The 14,694-nt window shown below is 43.5% G+C and overlaps 1 protein-coding gene across 1 annotated transcript in view; it reads left to right on the top strand.

Moving 5' to 3' along the window:
• The window catches only part of LOC120023657 (metabotropic glutamate receptor 1-like), a 30,538-nt gene extending 18,481 nt beyond the window's left edge, over positions 1-12,057 (top strand). Inside the window, exons 4-9 of the mRNA XM_038967710.1 lie at positions 4,272-4,518; positions 5,645-5,813; positions 6,386-6,512; positions 8,046-8,434; positions 9,855-10,381; positions 11,058-12,057. Coding sequence (XP_038823638.1) covers positions 4,272-4,518; positions 5,645-5,813; positions 6,386-6,512; positions 8,046-8,434; positions 9,855-10,381; positions 11,058-12,057 — 2,459 coding nt within the window. The remainder of the gene's footprint in view (positions 1-4,271; positions 4,519-5,644; positions 5,814-6,385; positions 6,513-8,045; positions 8,435-9,854; positions 10,382-11,057) is intronic.
• Positions 12,058-14,694: the final 2,637 nt, after the last annotated feature.

Below are 14,694 nucleotides of genomic sequence, written 5' to 3' on the forward strand. Positions count from 1 at the left end.
TCGAACGAATATATATTTCTTCTATTATGCGTACTTTAGGGTGGACGTTTCTGTGCATCTACTGGAGCCATACAATAATATTATGTCTTTTTTTTTTCTGAAACATTCTCCTGGCCAACCAAAGATGATCTAGGTAAATTGAATTATCATGGCACATTTGATCTCACAATTTTTTTTTAAATAATCAAGATTAATTGATTAGCTGAAGCTGTATTGATCACTTGAAACAATGCTCAGAAAGCATGTTCTCAAAATGTTTTTTTGTTGTTGCGCTTTTAAATTCCTTTTGAGCTAGCTGTATATTTACTTTTTTTAACCCAAGCTTGTCGAGTCGGGTACAATTTCTTAGCAAATCTAGTCATGAATTCTATAGAAATTACTTATTTTTGTTGACAAAAACAATGTATTGAAGTTAAACGTATATATACACTGCATGCAACAGTATATACTTTATTTTTATATTTAGCATGAATTTCCATTTCTCTTTTACATGTCCTGTTCCCTTGGTCAATCTGCTGTTGATATTTTTTTCCAATCTATATCCACCTCGTTTTGACAAGAAAGACTCCTCTTCCACCTCATTTCACAAATCAAGCTCTAAGTTTCTCTACTTCCTATGTATGAGAGGGATATTGATAATGTGTGATAATCAGAGACAGAGTTATAGTTTGCTGTTGAGTCACATCTATTGTTTCTTTGCATAGAGCTCCAAGATGGTGAGTGTGTATTTTATCTGAATGATCTCGTAAAGCACGTCACTCTGGCAATATACATAGAGGTCCACTGATATTGTGATTTATCAAGAGACAACTCTAGGATTTGTTTGATGGGAAGTTATTGCCCTTTGTGGTTTAGACAGTTTTTCCTAGGCTGCATGGAGACCAAATCAGAGTCATAGCAACCCTGAAATCCAACCCTACCAATGTATATCTGTTGACCTCTACTATATAAGGCTATTGGGGTGGTTTTATGCATTGCAGTGAGATCACAACAACTGGTTTTGAGATTGCTGTATAAAACATAGCCCAATAACATTTGAAAGCATTAGATGAGATGCCAGCTGGCTGGTCTGCCTTGTAGAACCACATGCTGCATGATCCTATATGGACCTTCGGCCCAACACGTCAAGACACCGTGGTGTTAGAATTGTGTGTACATACAGTACACACACTTAAGTAGTAGGTTTCATGACGTTACAAGATTTATCAGTAGGATGAGATGAGGACAAAGAAAGACGTTAAATTGTTCAGTTGGTAGAGCATGAGGCTTGCAACACCAAGATAGGGGGGTCGTTTCCCGGGACAACCCATACGTAAAATGTATGCATGCACGACCGTCAGTTGCTTTGGATAAAAGCGTCTGTTAAATGGCATATATTGTTATTACTATTATCTTATATTAAACGAAACATGGTCAACAGCTGAGATACTTGAAGAGTGAAACAGTAGTGATTATCTGTATGCATGTAACGTACTACTTCATCAAGTGTGAAAAGTTAGTGAAGTAAGTAAGGGTCAAACTCAAGGACTCATTCTAAGTGGGGCACCACCAGGTACACCTTGTCTGAATATAACTCTCACTCTGCCTGCCACTATCCACTACAACCCTATCCAATCTATCGTTGGTGTGTTTGTTAGTACTTGTATCACTATGTGAGCTGATTGATTTAAAAAAAAATAACACAAGCACGACTACAAACAAACATATCTGAATACTGAGCAATCACTGCAGAACGGTTGGATTTACAAATTGATATGAACACAATTGTTTATTTGATGCTTAATGTTGATCACTTTCTGTACCGGAGACTGTTATTAACATTGAGATATTGTAGTATAAGATCACCAACGGTATGTGCTACTTATACTGCTTCTAGCTTGCTTAAAGCTTGTTAATCCATTAGGGTGGCCCTGGATCTATTATATATTGGTATCTTTAAATAGTATACCTTTTGTAAATCATCAAAGTGTTACCCTGCAGTCTCCATCTTTTAACATATGGCATAATACGGCTTCATTCACGAGCCCTGTATTTCTGACAAACAAAGGATACAAATGGATCGAGGGAGGAAAGGATACAGTAGAATAATAGATTTTCTTCCTCTGTCAATTCATTATAATATCACCATTATTTATACATAATTGAAGGGCGACTTGCAAATACAAAACTTTTGGTGGCTCCATGGTAACAGGAATTCTTTGATGCTATAATATAATGCCTGCCCTTTGATGCCCTAACCACAAAACAGAACAGAACAGCACAGAACAGAACAGTACAGAACAGAACAGAACAGAACAGAACAGCACAGAACAGAACAGAACAGCACAGAACAGTACAGAACAGCACAGAACAGTACAGAACAGAACAGTACAGAACAGAACAGCACAGAACAGAACAGTACAGAACAGCACAGAACAGCACAGAACAGAACAGAACAGTACAGAACAGAACAGTACAGAACAGAACAGCACAGAACAGAACAGTACAGCACAGAACAGAACAGTACAGAACAGAACAACACAGAACAACACAGAACAGCACAGAACAGCACAGCACAGAACAGCACAGCACAGAACAGCACAGAACAGCACAGAACAGAACAGCACAGAACAGCACAGAACAGAACAGCACAGAACAGAACAGCACAGAACAGCACAGAACAGTACAGAACAGAACAGCACAAAACAGAACAGCACAAAACAGAACAGCACAAAACAGCACAGAACAGAACAGCACAGAACAGAACAGAACAGAACAGCACAAAACAGAACAGCACAAAACAGAACAGAACAGAACAGCACAGAACAGCACAGAACAGTACAGAACAGCACAGAACAGTACAGAACAGCACAGCACAGCACAGAACAGAACAGAACAGCACAAAACAGAACAGAACAGCACAGCACAGAACAGAACAGAACAGCACAGAACAGTACAGAACAGAACAGCACAGAACAGTACAGCACAGAACAGCACAGAACAGCACAGAACAGCACAGAACAGAACAGAACAGAACAGAACAGAACAGAACAGCACAGCACAGCACAGCACAGCACAGCACAGCACAGCACAGAACAGCACAGAACAGCACAGCACAGCACAGCACAGCACAGCACAGCACAGTACAGCACAGAACAGAACAGAACAGAACAGCACAGCACAAAACAGCACAGCACAAAACAGAACAGAACAGAACAGAACAGAACAGAACAGAACAGAACAGCACAGAACAGCACAGCACAGCACAGAACAGCACAGAACAGCACAGAACAGCACAGAACAGAACAGAACAGCACAAAACAGAACAGCACAAAACAGAACAGAACAGAACAGCACAGAACAGAACAGCACAGAACAGAACAGCACAGAACAGCACAGAACAGAACAGCACAGAACAGCACAGAACAGAACAGCACAAAACAGAACAGCACAGAACAGAACAGCACAGAACAGAACAGCACAGAACAGCACAGAACAGTACAGAACAGCACAGAACAGTACAGAACAGCACAGCACAGCACAGAACAGAACAGAACAGCACAAAACAGAACAGAACAGCACAGCACAGCACAGAACAGAACAGAACAGCACAGAACAGTACAGCACAGAACAGCACAGAACAGCACAGAACAGCACAGAACAGCACAGAACAGAACAGAACAGCACAGAACAGCACAGAACAGCACAGCACAGCACAGCACAGCACAGCACAGCACAGCACAGCACAGCACAGCACAGCACAGCACAGCACAGAACAGAACAGAACAGAACAGAACAGAACAGAACAGAACAGAACAGAACAGAACAGAACAGAACAGAACAGAACAGAACAGAACAGAACAGAACAGAACAGCACAGCACAGCACAGCACAGCACAGCACAGCACAGCACAGTACAGTACAAAAGAGAACAGAAGAGAACAGAACAGTGTGTCCTTCTGATGCCCATAGCCTAAAATTATCAAAAGTTAATGTGGATCCAAATAAACAAATAAGCCCAAGAATAATAATAAGCATGTGTCTGCGGACACCCTATCATTCTTTTGCAATATGTCAGTCTGTATTATGCTGCCAAAAATTTGACAATAGAAAAATATGATTGTCTATTTCATATTCAGCTATGAATATCTATTGCACTTTGTATTGCATAGCATTGTAGCGTTATATAATTGTTGTATAATGGTTGCAGCACTGAAACATGTAGCACTTTCTTTTCTTTACATTACAGGAAAACAATCCATCCCTAATCTTAATTTCATGTTTTAATTACAGGTTACGAAAGTCTGGAGGATAACTATGTCCAGGACAGTAAGATGGGGTTCGTCATCAACGCTATCTACGCCATGGCTCAGGGTCTGCATGACATGCACAGCCACCTCTGCCCCGGCCATGTGGGACTGTGTGAGGCCATGGACCCCATCGATGGAAGCCAGCTGCTAGAGTTCCTCCTGAGGACCTCCTTCACTGGGGTGTCTGGAGAAGACGTGTGGTTCGATGAGAATGGGGACACGCCTGGCAGGTAGGTGTAGCCCAGGTGATTTGGAGTCACGTTCTCGTGATGACATAGCACTGCCATAAGACATAGAACCAGTGTGCCCCCGGCTTAAGAGGGGATTTCCTCTTGATCTAATGGTTAAGAAGTTGGTGCCTTGAGCGAGATGACTGCGCTAGAATACGACCAGTACAGCAACTCTTTGTATTCAACACAAATCCCCTGACAGTGACAATACTGTTGCAGATGATTAGAAAGATGTTTCCAGAAGCTCATTATGGATCAATCCTACTGAAACCTATCAAATAAATGTACTTGTCAACTTTGAAAGAAGAGAAGCTCCTTCATAAATATATTTATCCCAAAGTCATTTTAGGGAGATAAAACAACATCTCATGGCACAATAGGGACTGTGAAATGACACACACACAAACATACACACACACACACACACACACACACACACACACACACACACACACACACACACACACACACACACACACACACACACACACACACACACACACACACACACACACACACACACACACACTCTCTCTCTATCACACTCTAACACACACTCTACACATTTATTATTCTTTAGTTGTATTGTTTGTATATCGTTGTACTTGAAGTTTGTGTGACTGCCCTTGTCTATCAGTGTTTTGTTACATGTCATGTTATATGTTCTTTGTGTGGACCCCAGGAAGAACAGCTGCTGCTTCGGAAAAAGCTGATGGGAATCCGAATAAACCAATAAACCAAAGTCCCCTGACCATTAACATAATTTAATCTGTTGCATTCCCTTTCACAACAAAAATAAGTCTATGTACACTTGAATCAAATGCAACTTTCAGATTTTATAAGTGCTAAGATATTTTATATGCGCTAAGATATTTTATATGCGCTAAGATATTTTATATGTGCTAAGATATTTTATATGCGCTAAGATATTTTATATGTGCTAAGATATTTTATATGCGCTAAGATATTTTATATGCGCTAAGATATTTTATATGCGCTAAGATATTTTATATGTGCTAAAATATTTTATATGTGCTAAGATATTTTATATGCGCTAAGATATTTTATATGTGCTATGCTTTGTCAACAACGATCTTCATCAAATCAACTTTCCCTCCTCTGTTAGGTATGAAATAATGAACCTCCAGTATGTGGAGCCTGGTGCGTTCGACTACATCAACGTGGGTTCGTGGCACGAGGGTCAGCTCAGCATCGATGACTACATGATGCAGATCAACCGCAGTGACATGGTCCGCTCCGTCTGCAGTGAGCCCTGCTCCAAGGGAGAGATCAAGGTGCGGGTCAATAGCACGTACAGTGTATATACATACACACACACACACACACACACACACACACACACACACACACACACACACACACACACACACACACACACACACACACACACACACACACACACACACACACACACACACACACACACACACACACACACACACAGATGCTACTGAACCGTATTATTCATTTATCCATCGACTTTCATTAACACTAGGACGCCCACTGGCATTTGATTTCGTAATTAAAATCAATCTGCCTTTGTGAAAGCTTGTGTTAGCCCGACTAACACATCAGCAATCTGCAATAACCTTTCAGTTTGCAGATCTGTAAGGTGTAAGAAATATGGTTGACACTCCACCACTACCCTGATTATACTTATACAGGCCCTGCAGATGAACGGTCATTGGGAAGGGGAAGGGGTAGGGACTAGTGAGGGAACTGGGAGCGGCTGTATGAGTTAATGCAGTAAGTTGAGCGGCTACACTGACAGTGTTATCTCATCCTGTCTGTAGGTGTTTTTAATGATCTCATACATACAATCACTCAATGTGTTTGATGGATACAGGTGATCAGGAAGGGAGAGGTGAGCTGTTGCTGGATCTGTACGCCCTGTAAAGACAACGAGATCGTCCAGGATGAGTTCACCTGCAGGACCTGCGAGCTGGGCTGGTGGCCGGACCCCGAACTGGAAGGTACAGCCATTCCCTCTTCCATATCTACAGAATTGTGACTAAATGGGAACAAACGAAAGAGTACAAAACAGTGCCATCATGCTGTTGTTTTTGTTAGGAGGGTATGCTGTTTGGTTTCAGCTTTTCTTGTCTTTGTAGAGGTGCCTACAGCAACACAGCTAATGATGGCCAAAATACACCTGGTTACAGTACATCATTCTAAGACATATATTATCTTCTACCATTGTATATATCTTGTGTATTATTACCTGACGTTATAGTAGGCCTACAGCGTATTGGCTATTTGCAGTATTTAGATGGAGTTCCTTGCTCACGTGTTTTGCTCTGCCTTTCTGTTCAGCTGTATAATAGCATAATATTTTCGAGATCCGAGCAGATATCTTATTCACAGGGGAAGCTCCATTCCCCCAGGGGTATTACGCACTTATTTTCACGTTCAGTTCCCTAAAACCTTCACAGGACAACACTTAATTTCAGCACAACAGAGTTGATTCATCCATAATGGTTAGTAGCAGCACTATATCACCCACCTGTCCTACACTGCTGTCCTATTTTCAAAGGTGTCCCCATGGGGCCAGAGCACCATTAATCATGTTCAACGTGTTGCAGATAGCCCTACTTCTCTCTTGCTGTCGCTGCTTACCCGTTCTACTTTCAAAGGGCTTTCAAGCTCTTCAAACGCTTCAGATGAGCTCCTTTAAATTCATTCACATTTCTTACTTTTACGCCAGAGGCATTAGACATGAAACGACAATACTGACCCAAAAATAATTGTCAACAACTTTGTGAAAATAAATGTTTTGTTTAGATTTTATTTTAACTATCATAACAAAAAATACTTAATGACCTTTTGTGATTATTTTGTTTTTGCAGTTTGATGTCGATATAAAATTGGTCAGTGAAATATTTGGCGTCAGTTAGGTTTGTCTGTGAATGGATACTGTTGTGATGTTGGATGCTGGGACCAGTGGTAGGTTGCAGTGATTTAATGAGTCCTGCTGCAGTCATGTCCTTCCCCCTTCCCTCTTCCCTCCCATGGTTATGCTCTGTACTCCAGCCTGTCTCTTCCTCCCCTCCCCATGGCTAGCTGTGCTGTGCACTAGCCCTCCCTAAGTAGAGAAGGGGTTTATTTATAGTTGAGCTGAAAACCTACTTTAATTCTTGGTGTGTTTTCAAACTGGAGGCAGCGGTCACACAGGCTCTTTGATGGTTGATTTGGTGAAAGTAAAATTCTATAGGCTACCCATGTTTAATGAATATTATTCTGGGCATCATTCTGGGCAACTGGGCAGCATTCTAATTTCGACACACTATTGGTTTCTACCTTTGTGATTTTGGGTCATTTTCCTAATATTTAATTATTAAGAAGTGTCAGGTAAGACATACTATGAAAGATATTGGACTAGGACCTAGGTTAAATCAACTAATCAACCCATTAGCTTATTACATTATAGCCTTTGTCCTTTGTTTCTAGTGAAACCTCTTCAGAGAAAGGTCTCACACATTTTCTCTTTATCTGTGTCTTCTCCCCAGGTTGTGAGCCCATCACCTTGCGGTACCTGGAGTGGGGGAACCCAGAGTCCATCGTCCAGGTGGTGTTTGCCTGCCTGGGCATCCTAGTCACCTCCTTCGTCACTTTCATCTTCGTCCTGTTCCGAGACACGCCCGTGGTCAAGTCCTCCAGCCGTGAGCTCTGCTACATCATCCTGGCCGGCATCTTCCTGGGCTACATCTGCCCCTTTACCCTGATCGCCCGACCCACTGTGACCTCCTGCTACCTGCAGCGCCTCCTAGTGGGCCTCTCGGCCGCCATGTGCTACTCAGCGTTAGTCACCAAGACCAACCGCATCGCACGCATCCTGGCAGGCAGCAAGAAGAAGATCTGTACCAGGAAGCCGCGGTTTATGAGCGCCTGGGCCCAGGTGATTATATAGACTTATTCCTTAGTCTCTTTTTTTGTATTAATCTGTTTGGTTTTGATTTTGGATGCGTTCGAAATGGCACCATATTCCCTACACAGTGCACTACTTTTGACCAAGGCCTTCTCAGGGCTCTAGGGCATGCTCAGGGCTCTAGGGCATGCTCAGGGCTCTAGGGGATGCTCAGGGCTCTAGGGGATGCTCAGGGCTCTAGGGGATGCTCAGGGCTCTAGGGCCTTCTCAGGGCTCTAGGGCATGCTCAGGCCTCTAGGGCATGCTCAGGGCTCTAGGGGATGCTCAGGGCTCTAGGGCCTTCTCAGGGCTCTAGGGCATGCTCAGGGCTCTAGGGGATGCTCAGGGCTCTAGGGGATGCTCAGGGCTCTAGGGCATGCTCAGGGCTCTAGGGCATGCTCAGGGCTCTAGGGGATGCTCAGGGCTCTAGGGGATGCTCAGGGCTCTAGGGGATGCTCAGGGCTCTAGGGCATGCTCAGGGCTCTAGGGCATGCTCAGGGCTCTAGGGCATGCTCAGGGCTCTAGGGCATGCTCAGGGCTCTAGGGGATGCTCAGGGCTCTAGGGGATGCTCAGGGCTCTAGGGCATGCTCAGGGCTCTAGGGCATGCTCAGGGCTCTAGGGCATGCTCAGGGCTCTAGGGGATGCTCAGGGCTCTAGGGGATGCTCAGGGCTCTAGGGCATGCTCAGGGCTCTAGGGCATGCTCAGGGCTCTAGGGCATGCTCAGGGCTCTAGGGGATGCTCAGGGCTCTAGGGCATGCTCAGGGCTCTAGGGGATGCTCAGGGCTCTAGGGGATGCTCAGGGCTCTAGGGGATGCTCAGGGCTCTAGTGGATGCTCAGGGCTCTAGGGGATGCTCAGGGCTCTAGGGGATGCTCAGGGCTCTAGGGCATGCTCAGGGCTCTAGGGCATGCTCAGGGCTCTAGGGCATGCTCAGGGCTCTAGGGGATGCTCAGGGCTCTAGGGGATGCTCAGGGCTCTAGGGCATGCTCAGGGCTCTAGGGCATGCTCAGGGCTCTAGGGCATGCTCAGGGCTCTAGGGGATGCTCAGGGCTCTAGGGGATGCTCAGGGCTCTAGGGCATGCTCAGGGCTCTAGGGCATGCTCAGGGCTCTAGGGCATGCTCAGGGCTCTAGGGCATGCTCAGGGCTCTAGGGGATGCTCAGGGCTCTAGGGCATGCTCAGGGCTCTAGGGGATGCTCAGGGCTCTAGGGCATGCTCAGGGCTCTAGGGGATGCTCAGGGCTCTAGGGCATGCTCAGGGCTCTAGGGCATGCTCAGGGCTCTGGTCAAAAGTAGAGTACTACAAGGAATATAATGTTATTTTAGACGCATCATTTTTTAAATCTTTGGTGTGTCTGTGATCTTGAAAAACTGCATATAAAACCTGTCTTCTTATTATTTTGTATAATCAGCTGGTGATCGCCGGCCTCCTGGTCAGTGTCCAGCTCTCCCTGGAGGTTACTCTGATCATCCTGGAGCCGCCCATGCCCGTCAAGTCCTACCCCAGCATCAGGGAGGTGTACCTCATCTGCAACACCAGTACACTGAGCATGGTGGCGCCGCTGGGCTACAACGGCCTGCTCATCCTGAGCTGCACCTACTACGCCTTCAAGACGCGCAACGTCCCGGCCAACTTCAACGAGGCCAAGTACATTGCCTTCACCATGTACACCACCTGTATAATCTGGCTGGCTTTTGTCCCCATCTACTTCGGCTCCAACTATAAGATCATCACCACGTCGTTCTCCGTGAGCCTGAGCGTCACCGTGGCGTTGGGCTGTATGTTCTCGCCCAAGATGTACATCATCCTCGCCAAGCCGGAGCGTAACGTGCGCAGCGCGTTCACCACCTCGGATGCCGTGCGCATGCACGTGGGCGACGGCACTTGCCGGAGCAACAGCCTGCTCAACATGTTCAAACGGAAGAAGAACTCTGAGAAGTAGGTTGATGTAATCCTGGGTCCGTATTCACAAAGAGTATCAGAGGAGGAGTGTTGATTTAGCCTTTTAGATCATAATGAATAGGATTACACGGACAGGTGGGACCTGATCCTAGATCAGAATTTGTACTCTGAGACGCTTTGAGAGTACAGACCTTTCTCCTGAGGTACCACTGGGATGCTGATTTTGTCTTACAGTAATTAACTCTCAGATTCTTTGTCCCACATGGCACCCTATACCCTATGTAGGTTAGTTCTCTACTTTTGACCAGGCCCCAAAGGTATTGCACTATGTAAGGAATATGGTGCCATTTGGGACACAGAGAGAGAGTATATAATGCCAGATCCAGGTCAAATGCTCAATTAAAAAACACCTTAACATTTGATCTGTTGCTGAATATAATGAAAACCAGCATACCTATGAGTACTATCAGGATACACAGCATAATGATTTATAGTATATTGGAAATACATTCATCTGAATAGATAAATAAAGATATACAATCCTCAGTAAGGTTTAGTTCAACCCAAAACCTCACCATCAACATAGAATTGATCTGATTTTAACGTTCGTTTAAAAAAAATGTATTTTTACATGAACCAGAAATGCTGTTGTTGTCTTCACTTTTCTGAGTTCCTGTGAAAGAGCTAACAGCCATCTTTATTCTGTTTATAGTTCTAATGGAAAGTCTGTGTCATGGTCTGAACCAGGTGCAAGACATCATCCTCCAAAAGGGGAGCACAATTGGCACAGACTGTCTGTGCACGTGAAGAGACAGGAAGCAGGATGCTCCAATCAGATGGCTGTCATCAGACCCTTAACTAACACCTACCATAACACAGGCAGCAGCATGGCCATGGAGTTCTCTGACCTCAGCACCAAAACTCTGTACAATGTAGCCGAGGAGGACGAGTGCGACCTGGTCAGATACAACCCTCCCCTTAGTCCCCACATGATGGCCCACGGGCAGATAATGCCCTCCATCGGTGGGCCGATGAAAGAGGTGGATGAGGTGGTTGAATATTATCCCCCTGTTGACCACATGCCCCTGCCACAGAGCAGAGTGATCCCCCAACAGAGGGTCATCACTGACCACCTACTGTTACAGTACAACAGTGATTTCATCATCCCTGAGCTCAATGATATGGACATGATCAGTCTGCCCGGCCCTGGCCCTATGGCTGGTGGGGGTGGTGGTGGTTTTGGGAGCCGGTCTGGGAGCAGTCATGGCAGGCCTGTGTACCACCAGGCTCATCTCATCCAGCAGCATGCAATCCTGCCCCTGCAACTAGACCTTGGCCCCTTTGATGACGAGGAACCCACCTCCACCATAGAGATAGAAGAGGAGGAGGAGATTGAGGAGGAGATTGAGGAGGAGGAGGAGATTGAGGAGGAGGAGGAGGTAGAGGTGGAGGAGGAACAGTTTGGCCTCCTCCATGGATACATGTATGACAACGGCCTGATTCACGAAGAAGAAGAGGACGACGTTGTTCAGATCAAATCAGCCATGGAGGATTCTATGGCCCTGATGCCCCCCTCCCCGTTCCGTGATACAGCGAGCATGGGGAGCCCTTTCCACAACACCTCACCCGTGTCCGAGTCCATATTGTGCACCCCTCCGAACTACGCCTCCGTCATTCTGAAGGACTACAAAGAAAGCTCCTCAACTCTGTGAACGAGTACTGTAGATATAGTAGAATAATATAGAGCCATTTTGTAGCTGATGACTTGTAGCATCTTGTTTGTGTTCCATTCAGTGACCAGTAAGAAATGGCAACAATGTCTTGAATAAGTTAAGACTATATTGGTTGACTCATGAAATCTACGAGCAAAAGTGTTTGTGTTTACATGGAAAAAAATGAGCAAAAACACACAAGACACACTTTTAAAAAGGTATTTTTGTTGTATAGTAAATATCATGGAGAAAAGACTGAAAGATTTAACCATCGCAAAATTCATTCCCATGTTTATGCAAGAGATGAAAAGCTTCGAACTTGCTGTAGGCTTTGTGCTTATTAGAAAAACAAAAAGATAAGATAGTCCTACCTATTCAAGTCATTTAAGTAGAAGTTATTCAGGGTACAATACAGTGTACATTTCAACATCATCAGGTATTACAATAATGATTGTGTTTGTTGCTTGTTTTCATGAAGGCAAACTTCCACCGCTTGAAATTAGATGGTTTATCAATTATAATGCTACCAGACTATCCCACCTGTAGTTCACACAAATATGTGTATAAATTATATATGCGCTGTGTAGGTCTGTGTTTACTAATAGAACAATAGCCTGTAAATGTAAAATATTCTAGATTAATGTGTTTTGTTGTTTTGCTCATATCAAGTGTGTATTATATTTTGAAAAAATAACAAAGATTTTTACCGCCTCTGTCCTCATCAGATAAAGTCAGAATGAACTTATGATACTGATACAATAACTACTGTAAGAATGTAGCAAACAAAACCAGAAGGATTTTCAAGTGCCATGTATCCTGTATGCTTCCATTTACACAAGATATATATGTTTTTTATGTCTCTCATTTCAATTGCAAGTTTGTATATTTTATAAACAGCCCTCTAAATCCATACTTGCAACAGTTTCTATTTAAGCATTAAGGCCCGAAGGGGTGTGGTATATGGCCAATATACCACGGCTAAGGGCTGTTCTTTAGCACGACGCAACTCGGAGTGCCTGGATACAGCACTTAGCTGTGGTATATTGGCCATATACCACAAACCCCTGAGGAGCCTTATTGCTGCTATTATAAACTGGTTACCAACCTAATTAGAAGAGTAAAAATACATGTTTTTTCATACCTGTGGTATACGGTCTGATATACCACAGCTTTCAGCCAATCAGCATTCAGGGCTCAAACCACCCAGTTTAGAATATAATATGATTGTCAAAAATGTAATAGAATGTCAATTGAATGTCATTCGTTTTGTGAATGAACTGTATGTAGTATCCATCCTATTTTTGGTAACGATTCAGATTAGTTTACTAAAGGCATTACTATGTAAAGTTTATTTAACAATTTATAAATGTGTTGTTTATTGTGACTGTTGGGTTTGTACAACATTATTCTTACTTTTCACAATTGTTAAGATCTCACTATATACAATGTAATAAACAATGGGTATTATCATCAGTAATATGAATAGGCTGTTTGATAGAAATGGCTTCATAGAGTTGAATAGGTTTTCTGTTTAAAACATGTAATTAATAGAGCAGTGCAGAACAAAGTCATGGTCGTTAAGATTCTGAAAGATATATGTTTTGTTAGAATAAATTAAATCTTTTTTTTTTTTTTTTGCACGTGTACCGAGTCATTCATTCATGACGCCTGTCTGTATTGGTCACACGCAGAAAAAAGAAAGTAGAGCCATTCTCTGGTTTATATCACGAGCCTACAACACGCCTGATGTTGCAGTTAATATTTGAACATGGCAGGGGGTTTAGTATATGCACAGAGTATACGTTTAAAGTGGTAATTGGGGAGCGAGGAGTTGGAATAACCAGCTTCGTCTCGCGTTACGTCCACATGCGCTTCAAGAAACGGAGTTGACTTCATTTCTCAGAACAAGAATAGACTGACGAGTTTCAGAAGAAAGTTATTTGTTTCTGGCCATTTTGAGCCTGTAGTTGAACCCACAAATGCGGATGCTCCAGATACTCAACTAGTCTAAAGAAGGCCAGTTTTATTGCTTCTTTAATCAGAACAGCTGTTTTCAGCTGTGCTAACATAATTGCAAACTGGTTTTCTAATGATCAATTAGCCTTTTAAAATTATTAACTTGGATTAGCTAACACAACGTGCCATTGGAACACAGGAGTGATGGTTGCTGATAATGGGCCTCTGTACTCTGTCTATGTAGATATTCCATTAAAAATCAGCCGTTTCCAGCTACAATAGTCATTTACAACATTAACAATGTCTACACTGTTTGGGGTCACTGTATTTCTGATCAATTTGATGTTATTTTAAAATGGTCCAAAAATTGTGACCCCAAACTTTTGAACAGTAGTGTACATTTTTTCCTTGTACCATGTTCCCTTATGTCTGACTTTCAGGCCAATGTCAATGTTGACGAGGCAGGAGCATTCCTAGTGCAGCACATGCTGCAGATAGACAGAGTGCTGTCCAACAGTGACAATCAAAATGACAGCATCAACATGGGCCAGTCAGAAACAACATTTAAATGCTGCTAGCACCGCCCTGGAGACAATGGACTCAGAGGGCTATATGGGGACTTGAACAGAGAGGGACAGCTGGGTAAAACTCATACCTGTACATAAATATTTAATTTCAACA

This window comes from Salvelinus namaycush, chromosome 28 (assembly GCF_016432855.1).
Source record: "Salvelinus namaycush isolate Seneca chromosome 28, SaNama_1.0, whole genome shotgun sequence".
Classification (NCBI taxonomy): domain Eukaryota; kingdom Metazoa; phylum Chordata; class Actinopteri; order Salmoniformes; family Salmonidae; genus Salvelinus; species Salvelinus namaycush.